A 26,526-nucleotide genomic window follows, 5' to 3' on the forward strand; every position below is an offset into this window, starting at 1 on the left:
ATTCCATTCATTCATTGTTGCACCCTTCTCCCCGCACAAACCCCTCCCCCCATTTGCTCCTCTCCTTGAAAAGCAAAAGAAAAACTCCCTCATTGCAGAGCTCCCCTTTTAAAAAAAAATTAATAAATTCTGATTTGTTTACAAAGGTTGAATACATTGTTATTCACAAAAGATCCTTCCCACTACAATCCCAGAGGCGCACGGTTCAAACCCACCAGATGCTCTGCTGGGGAAGGAGGGACAATCTCCTCCTGTACCAGTCAGATCTGATTTGACGGTACACACACACACAAAAAATTTTAAAAAAAAAGATCCTTCCCATTTCCTTCATCCCACCCACCCATCGAATTGTGCAACCCTATGATTAAAATTCTCCCCCCTACCCTTCTATTTCCACCCTCCTCCTCCCCTTGGATCCTACAATAATGGTTTTCTACAATATTTGTCCTTGCGGGACTGAGTTAGTTCACTCAGCATAATGCAGAGCTCCCTTTTTAATATCTACTTTCCTGATAAAGGCTAAGGCCTAAGAAAAATTTATTTTCATTGTGAGCCCTTGAGTCAGAACCAACTCATAGCTGTAGATCCCACCGGAGGAGATTGTTCATCTTTCTTCCGTGAGCAGCTGGTGGATTTGAACTGCTTGCCTTTGAGTTGGCAGCACAACTTTTTCCCACTAAGTCACCAGTGCGCCAAGGAAGGTTGTTGTTGTTAAGCATCATCGAGTAGAGTACAAATCATGGTGACCCTATGACCCACTGATCTGAAGTCTGTCCTATTCTGTGCCATCCTTACCATCTCTGATGTGTTCGATCTCATCGCTGCAGCCTCTGTGCCAATCCATCTCATTTACAGTCTTCCTCTCTTTTGTTGACTTTCCAAGGATGATACCCTTTTCTATCCCCTAACAACATGTCCAAAGTATGTGAGACAAAGTTGACAAAGTTTTATCCTCCACACAGTCAAGGATGCCTTCTGGCTGCACTCTCTCCAAGAAACTTTTGGCAGTCTTCACCACTACCACCACCCAAGGGCATAGAACCTCCTTCCATCATTCATTTTCCAAATCTCAGCTGCATAGCCGGTGATTGAAAAGACCATAGCTTGGATCAGGGGCACCTGAGTCTTTAATCTGACATCATTGCTCTTCAGAACTTTGGAGAGGACCCTGACAGCTGACTTTCCCAGTGCAATATGTCTTTTGATTTCTTGACTACTGGTACTGAAGGTGTTGATTGCGGAGGCAAGCAAGAAGAAATCATTGACAACTTCAAAAAGGCTAAGAAAACCCAAGAAGCCAACTTCAGAAAAGCTAAAAAGGAATCAAAACAAAACACTCCAACAAAACACAAAACCTTCAGAAAAACTAAGAAAAGCATAGGGGTGGTAATGGTGGTGGGTGGCATCTATTATTCCCTAAATAAGACTACTGCTTTCTTGTCCTGGCGCATTCCACCCTGAAACCAGCCCTCATCTACCATTTTCTTATTTACAATAGTCACAATATTGTTGAGCAAGGCTTTAAGTATACTGCAAGTTATTCTTAGACCATAACCAGGCTCACAAAAGAACTCGTGAAATTTCAGAATGTCAGAGCCTGTCGAGTTCCCACCTTGAATACTGAGAAAAAACTGAAGTTCAGTTTATTGAGGGGAGTTGTTCCAGAGTCACGCTAATAACTTCGGGTGAAGCCACGCTTGAAATCTGGCCTGTACCCACTGGTTCTGTGGGCCCTCAGCCCTGTTTCCCCTGCTATGGCTGCAAGAACCTCAGGTGCAGTGCCTTCTCCACTGCTGCTAGGTGGCGCCAGAACGCCTTGGAACAAAAAGGCTTCTCCTGAGCTCTGGATGGAAAATGCCCAAATAGTTATTATGAATAGTTTTGGCTGAGCAGAACTTCTCTTGTAGTGTGTTCTCTGATGGCCTGGCTGCCAGGGCATTGCCCTAGCTGATGGCCATGCTCTCCTTATCTGTGGAAACCTACCTGAATTTCAGCCCTTGGGGGTTCTGGAAAGAGTTACTCCAGGGTGATTTCTTTTTTTCTGGGGCTTTCTTTACTGAATGGGAAGTTTTGACTCGGTGACATGCTTGTGGAGAATTACGGATAGGACAATGCAGGCATGAGTTCTGATTCATGAACCAAGAAATGACTGGGGCGGGGGGAGCGTTTAACGGATAAGATTTGGCGCTGTCTGTTAGCAGTAAAAAGTGAATTAAAATAGGGGAGGATTATGGTACCTACCCTGCAGGGTTTCCAATAGGTTTACCTGATGGTATGTGATCAGACCAAACTCACTGCATTTGGGTTGGTAGTGACCCTCTACTGGGTTTTTGAGGCTGTAACTCTTTATAGGAAAAAATTGTCTCCAGCACAGTGTCTGGTGCATTTGAACTGCTGTCCTTTCAAATATCAGACCAATACATTATGCACACCACCACCAGGGCTCCTTAGAAAAGTGCCTTACAAATAGTAAATGGAATTGACTCATGGATATGTTAAAGTGGCACCACACACAAAGTTTTCGATGGATGATTTTTTCAGAAATTTTTTTCCAAGTGCCTCTTGATAGACTCACAGCTCTGACCTTCAGATTAACATCTGAGCATATTAGCCATTTGCACCACCCAGGGTTTCCAGACCAGTAACAAACACACCATAAGCTAATTGTTATTGTTAATATAGTCATGGCATTTCCTCCTGTTCACTAAGTCCTAGTCACACTAACTATTCTTCTTGAATGTGCTAGATTCCTTTTCTTTTCCAGAGCTTTTATGTGTAAAGGTTCTTTCTACCTAGCGTGATCCTTCCCGTCAGTCTTACTTTCATGGTTAAGGTCTCAGCTGACATGTCTTCTTCTGGGAGAGGCCTTCTCTGATGCCCCAGGAATAATTCCCTTCCCTGCACTCCTGCTGCTTCTCATAGTATGCAATTTGTATGGTAAACTTACTGGTTTCCTTGTATACTGTCTGTCTCTTCATGTAGGTGTTGACTTCTCCAAGGACAGGGCTAGGTCTCTTGTCCTTTTTACCCTTATTGTCTACCACAATGTGTGTACAGTGACCCTCAAGTGAGTAACAAAAGAGGGACCTAAGTCAGTCAGGAGTTCATGTCAGGCTTGTCGGGAGAGAGGAAAGAGTTTCAGACAGAGGGATCTGTATTTTCTACTTCTTCTTCTCACAACTCTTTGGGCTGATTCCAAACTCAAGTTTGATCAGATGTGGTCCTGAAACTGTGCCTTGGAGGCCCAACAAGACTATACACTTCCATTAGACAGGGGTTGAATTCCTTATAGCTTCAAGCATGAGGTCAAGCATCTGTTGTTCTTATGTACTTTTGAGTCTATTCAGACTTATAGCAATTCTTTACTGTTGAATAGAACTGCGTCATGGGATTTCCCAGGCTGAAATCTTCATGAGAGCATTTTCCCAATCTTTTCTTCCACAAAGTAGATGGTAGATTCACACTTGACTTTTTGGGTAGCAGCCAAGTACTTAAACATTGTACCACGAGGGTTCCTCACCAGGCACCTGTTGTTATGAGCCATTCAGTTGTCTGTGACTCATAGTGACTCTATGCACAACAGCCCTAAACCCTGTTCTATCTTGTGCCAATCTCATTGTTTCTGACACACCTACCCTCATTACCCCAGTCACTGAATCAATCCACCTCATAGAGGGTCTTCCCCTCCTGTGCTGTCCCTCTACACTGCTAAGCATGATGTTCCTCTCCAAGGACTGGTCCCTCCTTGCAACATGTTCAAAATATTGTCAGATGAAGTTTCCGAATCCTTGCCTCCAAGGAGTAGTCTGGTTTCACCCTTAGCAGTCCATGGTATATTCAACAACGTTCTTCAGCACCACAGCTCAAAGGCATGAATTCTCCTTCTATCATCCCTAGTCATTGTCCAGCTTTCTGATGCATAGCAAATGATTGCAAAGACCATGGACTGTATCAGGCACACCTTAGTCTCCAGAGTGACATTGCTGCTCTTTGGTGCTTTAGAGAGGTCTCTTAACAGCAGACTTCCCCCAGTGTAATTCTTCTTTTAATTTCCTGGTTGCTGGTGCCAAGAGTGTTGTTTGTGGAATCAAGTAAGCCAGACACTTAGTAGGGGTTTGATAAAAATTTGTGGCTATATACATGGGTGGCTGGGTGAGTGAATAACCACAAGGATGAATGGATATATAAGAACGTATCCAGGTCATAATATAAAGAATCAGAACTTCAGGTTGGCAGGCATCTCTGGACAACAATGTTTATTTACTTTTTGCCTTCTAATATTCCTTCCAACATTTCCACTCAACCAGTAAAAGATAATTTATGTATAAAAACCACACTAAATACAATCATTAGCATTATGTTATAGGGAAATAGTTGTTACAGCTTTGCCCCCCTGAGGGAGACGCAAGTTGTCACAGTTGGGTTTACAAAGAGGGGCAAGAAGTGTTGACAGCCTTAGGCTTGCCTGGGACTGAGGACCTTCCCAAGAGGTGGGGTTTTCAGTGCTTTGACTGGAAAGGACCTGGGCAAACAGGACAGTTGGTCGATCACCTTACTAAGAGAGCAGCAGCCGTAGGTAAAGCATGGTTTGGTGTTCAGTAGAGGTGTCAGATATTTCTCTCATCTCCCCATCACCTCTGGTTCTCCTAGCTCTGAAAGAAAAATTGTTTGTGTTCTTTTTAAGGATGTTAAAACCAACTGTGTACATTTGGAATCTGTTCACAGACCAAAAAACAGTTGTTCAAAAAGAACAAGAGGATGTTACAGAGCTTAGAATCAGGAAGAGTGAATCAGGGCTGTATCCTTTCACCACACTTAATTCAGTCTGAACGCTGAGCAAAATATTCCTATCTGAGAAGCTGAACTACATAAATGAGAATGCAGCATCAGGACTGGAGGAAGACTCATCAGCAGCCTGCGTTATGCAGATGACATTTTTTTTGCTGGCTTAAAATGAAAAGGACTTGGAGCACTTACTGATGAAGATCAAAGACCGCAGGTTTCAATGTGCATGACACCTCAACATAAAAAAAGTAAAAATGAAAAAAACCCTCACAGTTGAACCAATGTCATGACAAATGGAGAAACGAGTGACATTTTCAAGGATTTCATTGCACTGGAATTCACAATCGGTACCCAAGGAAGCAACAGTTAAGAAATCAAACGATAGATTTATGGTACTTGGCAAATCTGCTGCAAAACACCTCTTTAAAGTGTTAAAGAACAAAGATGTTACTTCGAGGACAAAGTGTGCCAGACTCAAGCTATTGTATTTTCAATTGTCTCATGTGTATGTGAAAACTGGACCATTATAGCATTGCCACACAATACTGCAATAGAATGCTGCATGAAGCACGGAGTGCCCAAAGAGCGAGCAAATGTGTCTTGGAAAAAGTACAGCCAGAATACTCCTTGGAACAAAGACGGTGAGACTTCATCTCATGTACTTTGGACAGGTAATCAGGAGGGGCCAGTCCCTGGAGAAAGAGTCATGCTTACTAATGTAGAGGATCAGTGTAAAAGAGTAAGACCCTCAACTAGGCAGAGTGACAGTGGGTGCAACAATGGACCCCCACAATGACTGTGGGACTAGTGCAGAGCCTGTCACCCATTGGTTATATATGGGGTGACGGTGAGTTGCAACAGGGTCTATGGAAACTAACAATGTATTCTTTTAGACCTTATGCCAGCATTGGAAAGTAGGACAGTACTAAGCTAATTTGAATGTGTGATAGTCTGTTCCAAAGGCTCCTGGCTCTTAGAGAGGCTAGAGAGAGACCAAAGAAAAAGATTCAGAGATATCCTGAGGTTGCTGAACTGTTCTTTCCTGAAGCTGGTTGCCCCCAGGCTCTTGTTGAGTTTCAGAAATGAACTGGAATCACATAGGAAAGGAGGTTTGTTCCTGAGATTTGAGTTCTGACTCCACTCCCTTTCTGTTTTCTGGGATGCATTGACTTGGATCGGTTTCCGAGACTATAAATCACATTGGAGGAGATTGTACGAACTACCAGAGACTCAGCAATTGAGTTAACAGAGCAACTTTCTACAAGACTACACCACCAGTTAAGAATCACCTGAATACCCACCAGCTGGCTAGTGCTGATGTCGTGGTGTGGCAGAGGTGATGTTAGAGATCCTAAATATTGGCTCCTGCTCGAATCGATGAATGGCTTTTCCAGTCCAGCTTTGTTAATCAGAGGACCCTCTCAGCCTGGTGTTTGCTATCTTGAGTCTTGTTGTTATCCTTAATTAAGAGTTATTTGAGAATTAGGTCTACTCATGACTGGTCTCTTGAATGCTAAGAACCATGCTGATACTTTCACCTGATCTAGGCTTACTGAGGAATGGCCCAGTAGCCCTTCTTGACTTATTTAAAAGACAAAGGATAGGCTATCCTTGCTGATAACAGAGTTACTTTCTCTTAAAGTTGGAGTTAATGATCTATTGTTTAATTTAAACATTGTTTTGATATCTTAAAAAAAATTTGGCCTACATTTTTGACCTCTAGGGATAAGTAGTCTTATGAAATGCTTCTTTCCCCCATGAGTCTCCTTCATTTAACAGAAACAGACACCAGTGTCTTCCAGGTGGTGATATTTTGAGATTAACTGAATTAATAAGGTTTAGTGCTGGTCTTTCCCTTTAAAATATAATTGGTCTCAGAGTTGCTCTATCATATGGTTCTATTTGGAGTGCAGATGTGCTAAGACTCCTGAATTAGAGCTTTCTTTTTATGCCAGCTAAATAAAGATGGGAATTGAATTTTAAAAATACATAAAATAGTTTGAGGTTTGTTTTTTTTTTATTTTTTTTTAAAAAAAAAGAAAAGACTGCTGCCCATGTCCACTGGACTGATTCTCCAGACTGTGGGATGGATACATGATCTGGTAGCTAAAATGTAGAGTTTCTGGTGAACCCATTTTCCGTTGGCACTCTTCTTACTACAGATGTAACCCTGCAGCCCTTACAAGTGTCAGTGACCCTGAGTTCAAATCTAGTTTTCATAAGTAGATGTGATTTTCTTTGGCTTAATGACAAAAAGTTGACTCAACCTTATGGATGAAAGGAATCTTAATCTTGGTGTGGCCCTCATCGCAATACAACTCAAGATGATGCAGCTATCTCTTGGCATTGAGGGGTAGGCATCGTGATGGTCTGACACCTACAAGTTTTCATATCCTTAGATAAGGCTTGGTTTGGTAGGCTTCTTGGAATTTTAGAAACTTAAAATCCAGTTGCATTAGGTCACAGCTTGTACTTATCTATAGGTTCAGGAAAATGTCTCTGGGTTGAAAAAATGGAGAACTTAATATAACAGAAACAGTTTCTTTACAAAAACCTTGTTGTTTGCCTTCTGGCACCGAGAGCAATGTAGACATCGATGGGTTTCCAGAGGTTTTGGGTGTGAGGTTTTTTATTTTATTTTTTTTTGTCAAATCCTCTAAAGCAATCTAGATTGGTGGGGGGGGAAAAGAGCGAGACTGCATGTACTTGATGTCATGAAGCTGACTGGTCCCAGTGACTGGAGAACCCCTCTAAGTGTGTAAGGACTCACCCAGGTCTCTCAGATGGTCAGTGCACTCTGGGACCTGCGATGGCTGCCCCTTTTTGAGGACTGGGGCACATTCATCTGTCTACTGAAGTAGGCTCCAGGTGCCTCTGCTTTACTGAGTTCCAGAAGGTATTTTCCAGACACGAGTCTGGTCCCAGAGTCTCCCGAGTGCAGGTCACCCCCCACGTGGTCTCTGCAGCACCTCTCTCTGTGGAGCGCCCAGTCATCCATGTGCTTCTGCGTGGCTGTGGACGAGACCTTTGGTGTGCTGGCTTGGAAGTCCTGTGCTGGGAGGCGTGGCCCTGGGCGGAGGGTGGATTGAGCCCCTCCAGGCACAGGGGCTGGCCTCTGTTTGTTTCTCCAGCTCTGGATTTCTAGGTCTCTTTTGTCTTTGGGGAGTTTGTCAATTTTCTGAGCTTTTACGATCAGAGACTTCCCATAGGTTCCTTGTATAGACAGGAGGAAGTACCTGGTGGGAATGACACAGAAATATATGTTATGGTCTTACAGAATTGCAGCATTGACAAAAACATAAGTAGATAACTTCCCATGCTGAACAGAGTCCTCTGTATGGCAATCTTGACGGTCATCAAATCTATGCCAGTTCTTCTCTGGTACTAAGGAGTTCAAAGACAACAGCAGCAGCAGCAGTGAGGGTAACAATAATGAAAAAAGAATTGCTAATAGAACTTTATTAGCTATTTATAATAGCTTGTAAAACTCTTATTATGTGCCAGCCTATTCCAAGTGCTAGACGTATTACTAACTCATTTTATTCCCCCATTAAATTTTCACTGTTGATACTTGTGTTACCCCTTTCTGCACTTGAGGAAACTGAGGCACCTACAGATCCAGTGATTTTTCCCTAAGCAATGTTTGAGCTGTCGTCAGAACCAAGTGTTCTGGGCCCAGAAGTTTTGCCTTTATCTGCCACATTAGAGGAAGTCCATCTTGCTTCCAATTTATTCAAATTTGGGCACATTTACCAACTTTGTTATGCCTATCCTTCATGGGACTTAAGAATTTTAAAGTAGTTTCTGAATACATAAATGCTTTTGAGCCTAAAGGTGATACTGACTTCAGTGTTGCTGTATTATCACTCTTTGCTTTTTGAAGAAACTGAGGTCCAAAGTGATGGGGTTAATGTCTTAAGGTCTCCTATGAAGTTAATGAACACCTTTATGGCTAAGCTCGAGTTCTTTCCTCTAGGCAAGCTGCACACAGCCTGTGGAGGACTCTGAAGTTAGAAAGCTCTATACTTTGGGCATCTGAAAGCTAGACAATGAATAAGGAAGATAAAAAAAACCCACAAAAAACCAAAAAACTAATGTGAACTGTGGTGTTGGTAAAGGGTATTGAATACACCATAAACTGCCAAAAGAATGAACAAATGCGTCTTGAAGGAAATGCAAGTAAAATGCTACTTAGAGGCAAGGATGGTGAAATTTTGACTCACTTATTTGGGACATGTTTTTAGGAGGAACCAGTTTTGAGATAGAGACGTCATGCTGGGAAAGGTAGAAGGTCAGAGAAAGAGAGGCAGACCCTGAAGGAGATGGATTAACACCATGACTACACAATGGGGTCAAGCATCACAGAGATTGTGAGGGCGCGGCAGGACAGGACAACGCTCAGACCTGCTGCTCTGAAGTCAGAGGGTCACTAGGAGTTGAAGCCATCTCAATGCCAAATGATCACAACAACAATCTGTACCTGGAATCATCTCTCCGTTTGGAGCTTTTGAAAGGGAATAAATGACAAAGTAAATAAAAACAGCATACAGAGAAAGCACACATCAGATTTGTGTCAATGAGTAACTCTTATTCCCTCTCTTGGTCTCAGCTTCTCTACCTAAAAAGTAATCGTAGCTAAGATCTTTTCCAAAATTAATTCCCCCAACTTTTTTTTTTTTTAGTAAAACCAAACCAAATCAAACCAAACCAATTCAAAACCTCTTTAAGAAGAGAGGCTATCATGCCCACACAGACTAAAAGCTGAAAGACAAGACACTCTCCGGGGACCACCGTGATCCATGGAGTTACATGAACCTTCCCTGTGCTACTTCCTTTTTTGCCCAGGGAGACAACATAGGTAGCTGTGTTTGCATTTCAGGAAAGGTTCCATTTCCCATTTGGAGACTGGAATTTCCTTGTTTACACCTTTCCTCTGAGCTTCCATCTTCCTCCTGTATCCATTTTCTAACAAATATTTATCAAGTTCCAATAACGGGTCTGGCCCCAGGGATAAAGCTGTGAACAAGACAAACAGTGTCTTGTTCTCAAGTATCATGTGAGTGTAGTTAAAATTAGACAGAGTGGAGAGGCAGGCAGCTGACCTGGCCTGGGAAATTTCCCTGAGGAAGGAGTGTTTAAGCTGAGGACTGAGGTACATACGCAAGGTAACCAGGCAAAGGGAGTGATAACCAAAAGCCACACAGGGTGTCTGAAATACAGGGGGTGGAGAATGAGGTGGGTCCGCAGGAGACAGAGGGGTCAGCAGGGCCAGAGTGTACCAGAGCTGAAAGCCCAACACATTTTGGGTTTTGTCCTTTATTTTAAAGGTCTTAGAAGCCTTTGGCGTAGCTCTGGTGGCTTAGTGAATTAAACATTGATCTTATCAACCAGAAATTTCGCAGTTCCATTCTACCCGCTCCTCTGTGGGAGAAAGATGAGGCAGTTTGTTAGTATAAAGATGTACAACTTTGAGAACATTACATGGAGCAGTTCATGGTCCTGTGAGGTTGCTGAGTCAGAATTCACTTGATGGCAGTGGGTGGGTGGGGAGGCCCTTGAAAGGTTAAGAATTGGTAATACATTCAGCTTTGACGTAATGATAGCAAAACAGAATAAGAATCGTGGGAAGACAATTGGAGTAATGTAGGGGTGAGAGTGGCAAAGCTTATATCATGGTTGTGGCAATAAAAATGAGAACACTGGATGAAGATGATACATACAAAGCAAGCATAGCGTTGAGACAAGATTGTTATGGGCATGAAGTGGCAGACGATGCCAAAGAGGCATCTGCTGTGATTCTAAGAGGGTAGCATTTACTGATGGAAACTGTAAGAAACCTACATTTCTTGGCTGGTGGTGGTGAAGGATGAGTGGGAGCACAAGGTAAATTACAGATGCCTCACCTTCAACTTAACACGCCCAAGTAGACATGATCAAATAGTAACTAGAAACATATACCTGGAACTCAGATAGAAGACTGGGCTGTGAATTTATTGTGAAGCTTTAGATGTTATGTGGATGAATGGTTAGGGTGGAGGTAAAGGCAAGGTATGTGAGGATTTGGGAAGATGTTGTGATAAATGGCACCAATTAATTGTAATGTTATAAAATAAAAGGTATATAAATGAATGAAGATAAATGTAAAAGGAAAACACAACCCTAAGCAAACCACAAAAGCAAAATTACTGCCTTTAGAGAAAAAAAAGAGATACTTAAATTCCTAATAGTGGTTTCTATGTCAGTGGAGAAAATATAAAATTATAAGATGATGTAGGACCGAGGCTTGATACATTTCAGATCCATGAGCCACCAAAGACAAAGAAGGAATCATTGGAGATAAGAGTTAAAAAGCCAAGAGTGTTGAGAAAAGCTAAGGGAAGATGGTCCAAGGACCAGTACCTTCTATTGCAACAAATCAGGATGCTACATCATTGTTATTTAACGTTAGTCTGTTAGTCACTTTCATTTTCTCTGTAATACATTTTACATGGATCCGTGTTCTTACTTTAAAAGAAGCTATACAATCCTTTTACCCTGCTGAATTAAATAGACCAAGATTAGTGAGGTCACAGATAGTGGGCTAATTATTATGAGCCTGGTAAGTGAAATCAATCTCCATTATGGTAAATACGGTTCACAACAAACATAGTCTTAGTACTTTAAATGAACAAATACAGTTTACTATGGCAAACATTCTATCATAGAGATTTTGGTAACAAATATTGTTTCAAGGTTACAAGTCAACAAGTTCTGTTCTTTGAACTACTCAAATAATCCTTTCACTATCAGAAAATCTCTTTGCCTTTCTTAGTAAACAGAATGAAACTAAAATTCACCGGTATGGTGATAATGCAGAACAAGCATAGATTTAACTTATGTGCTATGGTAACTAGTAAGTAAATATTTGCCAGCTTCTCCTAAACTGCCCCCATCTGTTCAATACAGAGTAAAGCAGAGTGCCTGTTTTTTCAAGGCACTGTGTCAACACTCTTTCCATCCTTTCCACTGAGTCTCACCTACTTGTTATGAATCAGTCAGTGATGGTTTAGTGGTAGAATTCATGCCTTCCATGAGGGAGACCTGGGTTTGATCCCCACCGGTGCCCTTTATGTGCAGTCACTACTCATCTGTTTTTGAGGCTGGCATGTTACTCTGATGCCAAACAGGTTTTAGTTAAGCTTCCAGATGAACAGACTAGGAAGAAAGGTCTGGTGAGTGAGCCAAGGAAAATTCTACGAACCATGATGATCCATATGAACCAGAATTGATCATGGGGTTAGTGGAAGACCAGGTAGTGTCTTACTACTTTGTACATGGGGACACCATGAGCAGAGGGCTGGCTCCACGGCCACTAAAAAGAAAAACCCCAACTTACTACTTCAACCTGGAAGTCTTTGGCTATAAGTATACATTTCACCCAAGGCTGAGATGAAGAATATGGGATTTATAATTCCTCTTTCTATACTCCCACATGAGATACAGAATAGAGGAATTCAGTCAGTGGTCTATTGTATAACAGGATATGGAATGTTCCTTCTTTCAAGTAGTTCATGGTCAGACAATGACAAACAGATAAAGGTAAATGTGATAAGGAAGGAAAATAACCCATGGGGGAGGTACACACCCACTGGAGAGGTACACGTAATGAAGAAAGACCTGTCTCAGGAAGAAGAAGTCACAGAAAGCTTCTGAAATTGGTCGTGCCTGAAATGATGTAGAAGGTAAAGAGGTTTTGCCTAGGAAATGCAATGGAAATAGAAGAAACAATGAGCAAAAGCAGGGAAGTGGAAAGCATGAAATATAAGAATCTAAGTGATGGAGGTGATAGAACCCAGGGATGGAGGCAGAGAGTGAAGAGACAGTGTGGACACAAAAAACCAGGGAGGCCAAGTACACAGCATACATTTAGAACTCAGCTAATATTTATGGGATCCACCAACTCCAGCAGTATCTGCCATCTTGGTATCTTTAGCCTTGAAATCGACATCAGATGCCAAGGTTCTCAGGTGCCTTGTTGTCGTTAAGTGCCATTGAGTCATCTATGAGTACCAGTGATCCTATGAACAACAGATCTGAACCCTGCCCCGTCCTGTGCCATCCTCACAATCTGATATACTTGCGCCCGCTGTGACAGCCACTGTGTCTACCCATCTTTATAATGCTCTTCTCTTTATCTGACCCTCTACCTTTCCTCGCATGATATCTCTCTTATAAGGACTGAACCCTCCTGACAGCATGTCTAAAGTATATGAGAGTTTCACCATTCTTTTTTTAAAAATTTTATTAATTTTAATGGACATTTAGAGAGATTTTGGATTTCCATTCATTCATCGTTGTACTATTTTCTCTCCTCCCCAGTTCATTCCTCATTTTTTCCCCATTGCCACAGTGCTTGTCAAAACCAGTTCTGATTAATCTCCTTTGTCAGTGCGTCCTTTGCCATTCCCTATTACTCCTCCCTGAGAGAGACTTCACCCTGATTCATAAGGAAAAGGGGATGGCGTATTCTCTTAAATACTTCCTGCTGAAAAGGGACGTTGTAGGTTTCAGAGTGAAGATCTTCTCTAAAGGGTGCCTTTGGCAATAGGAAGAGTTTCACCATTCTTGACTCGAGGAAGCACTGTCCTTTAGGAAGAGGAGAAGGAAACTGAACTAGGCTAAATAAGCTGCCAGATTTAGTGAAAGAAGCAAGGCCTGAGAATGACCTTCTCTCTAGCCCAGGATAGAAGTTCTATGTCACTATGTCCTATTGACTACAGATTGTAGAAGTGAGGAGGTTGGACTGTGTCGACTGGGTGGGGCTATCTAATTCACAGGAACATTATCAAGTTCCCCACCTACACCTACTGGAGCAGTGAAGGCTGTCGAATGGAAGATTGACTTGTGATTTTGGACAAGGTTGATTTGTTGTGGAGCTGTGGACATACCTTGGCCTCTCTTAGGATTTCAGATGCACATTGAAAAAGTGGACCTAGAACCACTGTTCTGTCCAACTTTTAGATGGAGAAAAAAAAGGAAATGAGTGAAATGAGAGGCTGGTGTGAAATCATGTTCTAAGAGTGAGTTCCCAAAGGAAGCAGGACATTATTGTTGTTGCTGTTTTCCTAGAAAAAACTAATGGAGAGGATTTCTACCAGAAATAGGCCTTGGACATGGGTGATTTATTTGGCTTACACAAATATTTGTGTTTTTAAAAACTTTTCTCTAACAAATCTGAGTTCTATTAAAAAGTTGGAAATTTCATACAAATTGTGAACTTCTGAGAAAAATCTGAAGCCCTGGGAAGCTAGACTTCATCTTTTCTTATGGCAACGATAAGGTAAAACTGAGACATTCTTCCCCTCCAGTGTCTCTACTTCATTTGGTTTGTTGTAGTTAATTACTTGTTTCTGTAGACATTAGAGTGTCTTGAGCTTGTAAAAAGAAATCAAACCAAACAAAAAAAAAACAACACCCCAAACAAACAACAAAACAGAACAAAATAAATCAACCCAGAGTGCTTTTCAAAAGAATATCTAATCCTACGAGAATATTTCTAAGACAGTCAGGTAGGAAATACTTGCACTTTACAGATGTAATTGGAGTCATGTCAGATGTGGTGACTTTGATATCCTTTGGATGACTTGAAACGAAAGCCCATGTTACTTGTCTCCAAATAAATCATTTTTCAGGTCTTACACTCTGTCTCTAAAACCACACCCTCAAGGATCCCAGCAGGAGACGAACTCCTGACTCCTAAGTTATAAAACAGTTTTTTTTTAAGTTATCAGTAATTACTTTATTGAGCATCTGCAATGTGCACAGCATTGTACATGGCTTCAGAATGTCCAATCAACTTTTGTCACCCTGACTAACGTCTTATCTGATTTCCATGGTTTTGCTGTTTTTCAGCCTGGACCCCAAAGAGCATGTTCCTCGTACCCCTTTATTGCAACATGTACCAGGATCTATTACAAGAATCAATGGGACTATGTTTTCTCCTCACTAGATTTTTAATCCCTCAAAGATGGGACCCATGTCTTCTCTCTGTTACACCAAGGGTTCAGCACGTTTTATAGGTGAATGGATGACCAAATGTATAAAACAGTTTTTAAGGAGATATCAGTCATGCTAGGAGGAAAACAATCCCCTCACACAAACCTTGGGAGAAGAGCCACGACCGGTGTGAGGAAGCAGACGAGGTAGAAAGTGGGATCTGAGAGCTGGCCTTCCATCACCCAGTAGGGATTGGTGGGACTGTTGCATACGACACAGGTGGCATTGTACACGAGGGAGACCACAAAATACATCAGGAAGCTGCCGACGAGGAGGAGTCCGTGGATAATGGTCTGTGGAGGCAACGAAGACAGACAGTGTTGAAGGAATAGTTTAGATCATGGGAAGTGCAAGTACACCATTTACCTAACTGCTTTAAACAGCTTTTATTTTATTTTAATGTAATTGAACAATATCATTAATATCACATGCAAACAAGACTCTGCTGAAAATTATAAAAAAACATTTGGAACACTATGTCAACAGAGAACTGCCAGATGTGCAGGCTGGATTTAGAAGAGGTCATGGTACTATGGATATACTATAGAGAATGTTAGATGGATCTTGACACAAAGCAGAGAATACCAGAAGAATGTCTATCTGTTTCATTGACTATGCAAAGACATTTGACTGTGTGGATCACAACAAGATATGGCTGACTCTGAGAAGAATGGGAATCCCAGAACATTTGATTGTTCTTATGTGAAACCTATGCTTGGACCAGGAGGCAGTCGTCAGAACAGAGCAAGTGGACACTGCATGGTTCACAATCGGGAGGGGTGTATGCCAGGGATGTATTCTGTCTTCATACCTTTTCAGTTCATATGCAGAACAGATCATGCAGACCAGGAGGAATGTGGCATCAGGATTGGAGGAAGATTCATCAACAACCTGTATTATGCAGATGACAAAACCCTGTTTGCTGAAACTGAGGAGCCCCTGAAGTGCTTCCTTAAGAAGGTCAAGGATTGCAGCCTTTAATATGGATTGAAGCTCAACATCAAGAAAACAAAGATTTTCACCACTGGGATTATTGGCAACATTATGATGGATGGTGAAGAGATTGAGATTGTTAACAGCTTTCGTTTGCTTGGCTCCACAATCAACACTTTTGATACCAGCAGCCAGGAAATCAAGAGATTAATTTCACTGGGAAAGTCATCTGTCAGAAACCTCTTCAGGGTACTGAAGAGCAATGATGTCACTCTGGAGACTAAGGTGCATATGATCCAGGCCATATGCTTCATAATTGCTTGCTATGCCTCAGAGAGCTGGACAATGAGTAGGGATGATAGAGAACTGATGCCTTTGAGCTGTGATGCTGGAGAATAGTGTTGAATATACCATGGACTGCCAGGAGAACAAATAGATTTGCTCAAGAAAGGGTGAAGCCAGGCTACTCCTTGGAGGCAAGGATTCTGAGGCTTCGTCTAATATACTTTGGACATGTTGCAAGGAGGGTCCTTGGAGAGGGACACCATGCTTGAAAGGGTGGAGGGATGAAGAAAGAGAGGGAGACCATTGATGAGATGGATTGATGCAGTGACTGGAGTAATGAGGGTAGGCGTGTCAGAGACAGTAAAGTTGGCACAGGATAGAACAAGTTTCAGGGCTGTTGTACATTCAGTAGTTGTGAGTCACAGGCGACTCAATGACACATAACAACACAACAACACACAATGTAAATATTAAAAATTCACCCAAGTGTGCAGTTTAATGGATCTCTATAAAGCAAATGCTCAAGATTCTCACCACTGGGCCAATAGCAGTTTCATGAAGGATGGAGAAGATATTGAGATTGTTAATAACTTCAGCTTGCTTGTTTCCACAATCAACACTCTTAGCACCAGCAATCAGGAAATCAAAAGACAAAGTGCACTGGGAAAGTCTTGCTGTCAGAAGCCTTGCTTCTGTACTCTCTAGAGTACAGAAGAGCAACAATTCAGTCTGGAGACTAAGGTGCACCTTATCTAGACCATGGTCTTCACTACTGCTATGCATCAGAAAACTGCACAATGACTAAGGGTGATAGCAGAAGAATCGATGATTTTGAGTTGTGGTGCTGGAGAACAGTCTTGAACATACCATGGACTGCCAGGAGAATAAATATATCAGCCCTGGAGATGGTAAAACCAAGCTGCTCCCTGGAGGCAAGAATTTTGGGCATGTGGCCAAAAGGGACCAGTCCTTGAAGAAGAACATCATGCTTGGAAGGGTGGAAGGAAGGCATGGGAGAGGAAGACCCAGGTTGAGATTGGTTGACTCACTGACTGGAGAAATGAGATTAGGTCTGTGGGAGATTGTGAGATTGGTTCCAGATAGGGTAGGGTTCAGAGCTGTTGTACATAGGGTTACTATGAGTCACAGGCAACTCGATGGCACACAATAACTACAACAGGAATGTGTGAACATGATTTGAACACAAATAAATTGAAGATGGTTTTCTTCCCAGAAGTACATCCTGTCTCTCTCCTTGGGGCCAACCACTCTCCTGATGTTGGTAATAATAATTTCCATGGTATTCTTTGTAGTTTTACTACCTATGCTTCCTTATCTAGTCTATTTTCAAGAGTGACTTTCCCCCCTTTATTTTATTTTCTCTATAGTTTTTGTGCATTGAGTCTATCTTTCCCCATGTGGCTGGAGTATATTAATTTTCAAAGCAGTGTAGTGTTCTGTGGTCTGATCTTATTTTGTCCTGCCTTTTCTATGTGTTTGTCTTTCCATTCTTGTTTCCTTTTAAAATTTTTGACTGTCTGGTATAATTTTATTTTCTCCTTTTACTAGTTTGAAAAGGATACAGTTTATTTATATTAAATACACTTTTATCCTTTTCATGGTTATATATAATAAAAATAAGCAATTTTAATTTACCACAGATGGAAAGTTTATAACTTTCTTCCTAACTGGTATGTTAGTGCTATGTATTTTAAATCTGTCAACTTTTGAATCCTGTAAGTCATTGTTGTAATTACACATAAAGTCAGTATTTACTTAGACTTAGATGTTGACTACTTTCCATGCCTTCATTCCTTACTGGATCTCCGCGTCTTCATTTGAGGTTACTTTTCTCTTGTCTGAAGTACATTCTTTATCATTCCTGTATGTGTGGGATCTGCTAATAATGTATGTTGTGTTAGCTTTCCTGAAAATGGCTTTAACTAGCTCTTGTTCTTAGAATACAGTTTTGATGGTTATAGAGCTCTTGCTGGGCAGTAACTTTCTTTTAGAACATTCAATATAGCATTCCACTATTTTCCAGCACACCTTTTCAGTCTGACACTGGGTTGTACGAGGAGGAATGTGGCATCAGGATTGGTGGAAGAGTCGTCAACAACCTGTGTTATGCAGATGACACAACCCTGCTCACTGAAACTGAGGAGGACCTGAAGCGCTTGCTACAGAAGGTCAAGGATGCAGTCTTCAATATGGATTGAAGCTCAATATAAAGAAAACAAAGATTCTCACTGCTGGGCCAATTGGCATCATCAGTATGGATGGTGAAGAGATTGAGATAGTTAACGGTTTTAGTTTGCTTGGCTCCACAGTCAACACTCTTGGTAACAGCAGCCAGGAAATCAGGAGACAAATTGCATTGGGAAAGTCAGCTGTGAGGGACCTCTCAAGAGTACTAAAGAGCAACGATGTCAGGCTGGAGACTAAGGTGCGCCTGATCCAGGCTATAGTCTTTGCAATTACGTGCAATGCATCGGAGAGTTGAACAGTGAATAGAGATGATAGAAAGAGAATTGATGTCTTTGAGTTGTGGTGCTGGAGAAGAGTGTTGAATATACCATGGACTGCTAGGAGAATAAACAAGTTTGTCCTGGAGAGGGTGAAGCCAGAATGTTCCCTGGAGTCAAGGATTCTGAAGCTTTGTCTGACATACTTTGGACATGTTGCAAGGAGGGACTGGTCCTTGGAGAGGGACATCATGTTTGGGAGAGTGGAGGGACGGTGCAGGAGAGGAAGACCCTCGATGAGAAGGATCGATTCTGTAAGTTGCATGGTGGGAATGAATGTGTTTGAGACAGTGAGGTTGGCACAGGATAGAACGGCGTTTAGGGCTCTTGTACATAGGGTCGCTATGAGTCACAAAAGACTCGATGGCACACAATAACAACAACAAACAAACTTTTCACTGTTTGGCATTTGTATGTTTTCCTTACAAATAAATTTTCCTTTTAAAATCTGGCTGCTTTTGGAATTTTAATTTTGCCTTTCATGATCTGTAGTTACCCTACAATATGGTAACTATGGATTTTTTTTTTTAAATCTTGATTGAGTTTTGTTGTCCCTCTTGTATCTACATTCTCAGCATATTTTCCTTTTTTTATTTCCTCATATGTTTCTGTCTCATTCCTATTCCTTTCCTTCTGGGACTTTCATCAACTGTATAGGAGACCTTTTGAGATATACTTTGCTAATATTTCTGAATATTTCTCCCATAATTTCCATTGTTTTACATCTCTATTGTATATACGGAATTGCTTTAACAAATTTACTAATTATTCCCTCATCAGTGTTGCATCTGCTTTTAAATCAACTATTAAATTTCAATTAGCTTTTTTTAAAAAAAAAAATCTAGATGCTCTATTTGGTCTGTTCTTGAATCTACTAGGTTTCTTTGTAGTGTTTAGAAGTCCCCGCAGATATTTTTAAGCTTGTTCTTAATTTCCTTAAACTTAGCTTTTTAATGCCTTCTATCTGTTAATTCCAGTATCTGAGCTATTAGTTTCCAATGTTTTTAGGGTTGATTCTCACTCTGGATTCTTTTTTCCTTGTTAAGCTGGTTATTTTTGAACATGTACTGTTTATTTCCTGTGAAAAAGTTATTAGTAGAGACAATTTGAGATTTGGGGAGAGGATGTTCTTCTGCAGAGAGAATTTGTGGACTACTTTTTATTTTTTGCAAATACCCTTGGGCACTGTTATCCTGAACTACAAATATGCTGTGAAGCCAGCCCCTGGTCACAATCTCCCAGGACAGGTCTTTTGTTCAGCGCACTGGGGACAATTTCTGCAGTCCCTGCTGGAGTCATTTATAGGTAGGTCCACCTTTAGGTTTATTTTGCTCCTGAATGTGTTCTCATTACTGTGGTCACAGTTTAATAGAAAATGATCTGCCATCAAGCCCAGTCTGACTCATAATGACCCTCTATCAGGTTTTGGAGACTGCAAATCTTTATAAGAAGCGATTGCCTACCTTTCTTCTGTTACATGGCTAGTGGAATAGAGCTTCCAACCATTAGTTTAGCAGTGTAGCATATATTATGCCACCAGAGCTTAACGAGATGGACTGACACAATTGGGCAAGCCTTTAAGCTGTTGTGTGTAAGGTTGCAGGAAGTCAAGAGTTGACTCAACGACACTCACCAACAATTTAATATGGGAAGAATCTATTAGGCCTCCACTTTGGGAGTGTGGGGTTTGGTTTCCGGACTTTTCACTCACTAAATCTGCCAAAAATAAGGTTTGTATCAGGCAAGATTGCAAATACCCTCAAGGAAACAGAGCGTTGGCTTAGCTTACTTCTCTGGAAATCCATCTCCCTGTCCGAAGGCTTTGCTCTTTAACATTTGAGGAGTCCTACCTCTCACTCTCAATGCCTGCAGTTGTTTTCAGTGAAAGCAGTGACTGGATATTCAAACTTCTGCTCCTGAAGAACAAAGCAGTTAGCTAAACATATTCCACTCCTTTGGTCTGGGGACTCTGGGAAGTGACATAGCTATTAGAGTTCATGTTAGATTTCTACACAGAAGATAAAGGTTTCTGAAAGCACAGTAAAAAAATGGAAAGGCATTTTCAGAATAGTTTGCGGAGCTGAATCCTTTTCCAAAGGCACTAGGAAATTATCAGTAACTATTGGGGTGGCTGGTCCAGAGATGCATTAGCTGAACTAGTAATGCTGGAAAATGAGTGAAGACAAGCAGAGAGATGCAGTGCTTTGAGAAAGTAGAATGGATGACTAATCTTTAATATATAATTGAGGCCTAATTACACGCTAGGGTCATTTTGAAAGGTTAAAGAAAAAAAAAATCTTATAGCTAAGAGAGTACTAAAGAACAGTATCCTTTTGAGAAATATGTTGGGATAATTTTGAAAAATGCAATCAAATTAGTATGAAGTTGAATTCTAAGCCTAAAGAGTCCCAGGGTTTAAATAAATAACTGATTGGGCTGCTAACCAAAAGAGGAGTAGTTCGAAAAAAAAAAAAAAAGAGGAGTATTTCGAATCTACCAGCTGTTCTGCGGGAGAAAGCTGGACAATCTCCTCTCGTAAAGACTTACAAACTCAGAAGCCTAATGAGGGACCAAAGTGAGTCAGAACCAAATGCCTAGTCGTGGGTTGGGCTCAGTTATTTCAAGCTCATAGGCAATAAATCTCCTAAACCAGATGTACAGCTTTGTTAGTTTTAACCTTTTCCCGCATTTGCTTCATATTTTCCTAAAAGAGTAAGTCTTACAGGTACATTTAAGCCCTCTCTCTCCTCTCTCCTCTCTCCTCTCTCTCTACCCCCACCCACAAATGTGCTTTTTTTTCAATTTTGAACACAATTTGAGTGTTTGCTAGTCTTATGACTATTCTATACTTACATGTATACGGGTATACTATTTCACTTTATCTTTGCGCTTTTAGTTTTATCTATCCTGATAGCTGCAATTTAGTATATTCATGTTAGGGATTCTAGGGTGTGAATTCCACTTCCTAAACAACATGTCTCTGGAAATTCTATGAACTTTGATAAATGTCGATAGTTGTAGAGGGGCTTCAAGCCTTTTGTTCACAGGGTTGCTATGAGCCAGGCTTGGCTTGATGGCAATCAACAGCAAAAACAACAATTGTGTGTGGATTAGAGAATTCTGGTATCTAGTGGCAAGAAGCAACAGTCAATCCCAAAGGCACAAGCTTTGAGACCACCAACTTTTCCTCAGAAGAAGGATGGGCAATATCCTCTAATGTGATTAAGTGCCTTTGAAAACCTGCTGGAAGGTCAGCAATGGGTCCATTCTGACTCTACAGTACACAACAAGAATAACATTGTGTAAATATGCCACAGTTTCTTTTTAGTCTCACTGATGAAGACTTAGGTTGTTTCAAATTGTTTTTCTATAAAGAACAACATTGCTATGAACATTCTTGGATAGATGTGTAAGAGAATTATCAAACTATATATTCAAAAGTGAAATTGGGTCATAGAATATGAGCCTTTTAACCTTTTCTAGTTATTTTTAACATTTCTGCAGAGCGGTGGTACAAGTTTATAGTCTACTGGGAACATATAAAAGAACGTTCTTATGTCATTGCTATGGACTGCATTGTGTTTCTCCACCATCCTAAATTATGATACCTTTTAGCTCCTGTGAATGTGATTTTCTTTCAGGAAATGGGGTTCCCCCATGCAGATAATTGCCAGTTAAGTTAATGACAATATATCAGAATAGAATGGGCCCTGATATTGTTTGAGTGGTATCTTATAAAAAGAGTTATATATAGAGGAAAGATGTTGTTCTTGTTAAATGCTGTCGCATCATAGATGACTCATAGCGACCCTATGAAGGAAAGACTTGAACACTTGTATAACTTTCATCACTTTTCCAACTTCATAGAGTTTCCAGAGGAAAACTATTTTGGAAATAGATGTCACTCCTGCTTCTAAGCTTGCTTTAATGGGGGAGTTCCACCAAAGACTGTCCACCATGGGTAACCATTATTGCATTTGACACATCAGTGTCACAGTGTTTAGCATCATAGCAACTAGAGTTATCTCTGTACAGCAAATGGACAGACCAGTTCTATACCACTTAGAAGAATGTTTCATCAAAACCAATTAAAACCAGGCCTGAGGGCAGCAGAGGAAAGATAGCATGTAAAAATCCCAAGAAACACCAAGAAATGCCTGGGGCTATCAGACACAGTGAGAAACAAGGTAAGATTTTCCTTTAAGTCCAACACAGAGAGGAAAATAAACTGCTGTTGTTGAATACCACCTATTTTTTTTGGATTTGTATATGGCAGACCTAGGAAGTTAAGATTGTTCTTGGGTACCATTAAGTCAATTCCGATTCATTGAGATGTTATGGTTTATTGTATTTAAGGCACCATTGAGTTGATTTGCCAGTCAATATTGTCTTAATAATTGTTTACACTGATATTCATTAGTGAGACTGTTCTGTAGTCTTCTAATGCTTCTTTTTCTCTGAAATATCCTAGAAATTTTTATCAACAATACCTCTTTTTACAATATTGTCTTATTGTTTCAAATATGTTCATTTTTATCACCCTTGTTAGGTGATAATCACATTGAGGCCAGGAATTTTATCTTCTATACCACTTGCTTCTCTGTGCAGGTAGGCCACCGATTTAGTATGTATTTATTGAGTGAATAAATAATATAAAGTGAAATAAATGTTAAATAGGGAGAGAATCAATTAATATGAACTCAGTTTTTAAGCCAAAGGAGTCTTGTAGCCCTTACCCAAGTCTTCATTTCCATTGCCTGGTACAACAGAATTGTAGCAAGGGCGATGGTATTGATGGGTGTTCCAAAGGTGAAGACGTCAATATCAGAATTCCTGTAGGTCTACAAAGAAGAACAGGCAATGTCACATGTGTCCATGGAGGGAGAAGGCTTTGGCTTTGACAGATGATTACAGAACATCTCTAAAGCCAAGTTTCAAGGGAGGAGAAAAAGACCGAAGAATGTACTCAGTTGCTACGATGTGGAAGTGACCCAAGGAAAAGCCCATGGTCAAGAAGACTGAAGTACTTCAGAACAGGCTACGAGAGGAACCACAGATGGGTGCTCCAAAATTGTTGTGACGTGAGTGAAGGATTTACTGAACACCTTTACTCAAGGATTTACTGTGCTAATTTTAGAGTGAACTTCCGTTACCACCTTCATGGTCATCTATTAACCTGATGTGGGGTAAATTAGTCAAAGTGGGAGTGGAAGGGTAGGAGCCAGAACTGAAGGTGAGTATGGTGAGTTTGTAGAACTCCAAATTTTCTTGTATGTTAAATTTGGGGCAAAAGAACACAGACAAAAGGGGAAGTAGGAAAGATAAAAGAAGAGGTCAGGTAGGGTTGTAAACCAGAACATTCAAATGAAGCACCAGATGCTCACCTCCCTCCACTCCTCCTGTTGCTGACTAGAAAGGAACATGTGGGCAGAGGCTGGGACCTGAAGGCAAGTAGCCACATTCTGGCCTTGTGGTACGAGAAATAGAAGTAGCCTTTCACTATCTAAACTTTTTGTTTTTCAAACTGGCAAAGCAAACTGAAGTGGTGTTGAAATCCCTTGATACCAATTTTACTGCTATTTATTTCAGATAATGCAGTGTCCCTTTTATCAGGGTTGGTATCCTAAAATCTTGCTGTTTTAACTTTGGACGCACAAACCGATGCATAAAAAAGAGTTCAGTGAAGAAGAAGGAAAACAGTCAATGAATGAAATGCAGGTATAAGATGAAGGGGAGTGGTGAGGACTTTGGCAAAATAGAGAATATAAAAGAGAGCAATATGACAATTCCAGCTTTTTACAGTAAGGAAAGAACAATCCAGTGTAAAAGTGTCTTCCAGTCTTCAAGAGTAGATAACAATTAAGGTATCTGGGTGGAGTCTTTACTTTTACTTATATATTTCCCACAAGCCACTTATTTGGAAGTTTTCATCAGAAAGACACAATAAGCCCAAGATCATGTATAAACAGGAGAACTTCCACCTGTGATTTCTAAGGTTTGAGGGGGTGTAGAACACTTACCAGGTAAGGGATAAAGAAACAGATGAGGCTCTGGTAGAATGCATCAATCATGGAAATCCAGAAAGTTGACAGACTGTAGCACTATCAGGAAAAAAAATACACCAACAGTTACCACCAACAAAGCAAGACTATTTTTTCAAGCAACTTCCCAGTGTGTGTCTGGGGGCAGGTAGTATGACATGAACATGGCCTCTATCTTAGAGGTAATGGAGTGCAGTGATTAAGAGCAGACCTCAGTTCAACTTCCAGTTGTACCACAGCGTGGTCTTATAAAAAAAAAAATCACTAAAATGCTCTGAGAATTGATTTCTACTTCTGTAAAACAAGAATAAAAATAATGTTATCTATTCCCTAGAGCTTCAAGAGAACCAACTGTGATATTGTCTAGAAACTTATAAGTCTTTGGTTATTAATTATGATCATTTGTTAGTGCTGTTAAGAGCACTCCTATGCATGTATTAACTTTAGAGATGTTATAGGCTCTAAATGATGTCTACAAGGGAACTAAAAATTACACACCAGGTCCACAGGTTCCCAAGAACCCAAAAGCTTTAGAGATAAGATTTCTCACTTCATGCTTCTTTCCTGTGCCTTCCCTGGGAAAAGTGAAACCATTTACAGTAGTGTTTTTGATAAATTAACTTCTTTTTAATGATATTGTTGTGCTGTTTTTGTTATGTGCCGTCAAGTTGACTATGACTCATAGTGACTCTATGAACAACAGCTCTGAATCCTGCCTTATCCTGAGCCAGTCTTACCATCTCTGATACACCTGCCCCCATTGCCACAGTCACTGTGTCAATGAATCTCATCCAGACCCTCTAATGTCCTAAGCATGATGTCCTTCCTCAAGGACTGGTCCCTAAAAGGCAACATGCTCAAAATATGTGAGACAGAGTTTCAAAATCCTTGCCTCCAAGGAACAAACTGGTTTTACCCTTTCCAGGATGAACCTGTTTGTTCTCTTGGCAGTCCATGGCATATTCAATATTCTTCTCCAGCACTACAACTCAAAGGCATCAATACATTTTTATTAAGATGATTATTTTAATAAAAGTTTACAGAAAGTTTAGGTTTCCATTGAATCATTGTTGTATATTTTCCTTCCTTCCCTTCCCCTCCCTCAGTTCACCTGTAATGTCTTATTCCAGATTGTTACTTGTCATACATATAATACCTAATCATACATTAATGATAAATACTCGAGGAATACATACAGCCAGTATACCCATGAGGAGGGTAATATTAATAGAACTCAAACTGCTTGGATTGCAGTGTTACTCTTTCTGGTCTTGGCCCTTTGTTGACTATCCCCCAAAGTTACCAGCTCTCAATCACATTGTGCTTTATCCTTCTTTCCCTATGTGCAGAGAATTTTTCAGCCCCTTTCCAATTGCTCTTCACCAGAGGCAGTCTAGTCCTTTCTGTCTCTTCCACCCACCACAGCTTCCCTCAACCTGTGTGCTCATCTAATTGTCTTCACTACATACTCTCTGATTTACCTAAGTTGTAGTGTAACCTCTGTGTTTCCTAGGAAGCCATATCCAGTGTTTCTCAGGCCTCTTTTCCTTGGTACCCGTGAGCTCATAGATCCAAATGTACTTGGCAGGAGCAAATTCTAGAAATCTTGAGTCTTAGACCAGATAAGTTGTGGGATGACATAAAAGGTATCACCCATGAAGAAAGCAAACAGTTATTACAAAGATGAAGGAAGAAATTAAAAAACAAAAACAAACCCAAAATGGTTCTCAGAAGAGACTCCGAAGATTACTTTAGAATGTTGAGAAATCAAAACAAAAGGCAAGAATTGCCTAAAGAACAGAAGATTTCAAAGGGCAGTTTGAAAAGACAAAGCAAAATACTGTACCAAAATGTTCACACAGCCATAGTCAGACAATAGAAAGAGACTTGTTTAGCATTTCTTTTTTTTATTAAATTTTTTT

General features: G+C 40.6%; 1 protein-coding gene across 1 annotated transcript in view; it reads right to left on the bottom strand.

The window, feature by feature from the left end:
- Window positions 1-7,564: 7,564 nt before the first annotated feature.
- ATP10B (ATPase, class V, type 10B) overlaps window positions 7,565-26,526 on the bottom strand; it is a 175,774-nt gene continuing 156,812 nt past the window's right edge. The window contains exons 19-22 of the mRNA XM_006897041.1: window positions 24,584-24,664; window positions 23,300-23,404; window positions 14,926-15,113; window positions 7,565-8,021 (exon numbers count right to left, since the gene is read on the bottom strand). Coding sequence (XP_006897103.1) covers window positions 7,565-8,021; window positions 14,926-15,113; window positions 23,300-23,404; window positions 24,584-24,664 — 831 coding nt within the window. The remainder of the gene's footprint in view (window positions 8,022-14,925; window positions 15,114-23,299; window positions 23,405-24,583; window positions 24,665-26,526) is intronic.

This window comes from Elephantulus edwardii, unplaced genomic scaffold (genome assembly GCF_000299155.1).
Source record: "Elephantulus edwardii isolate Elephantulus edwardi_28Jun2011 unplaced genomic scaffold, EleEdw1.0 scaffold00197, whole genome shotgun sequence".
In the NCBI taxonomy this organism is placed as follows: Eukaryota; Metazoa; Chordata; class Mammalia; order Macroscelidea; family Macroscelididae; genus Elephantulus; species Elephantulus edwardii.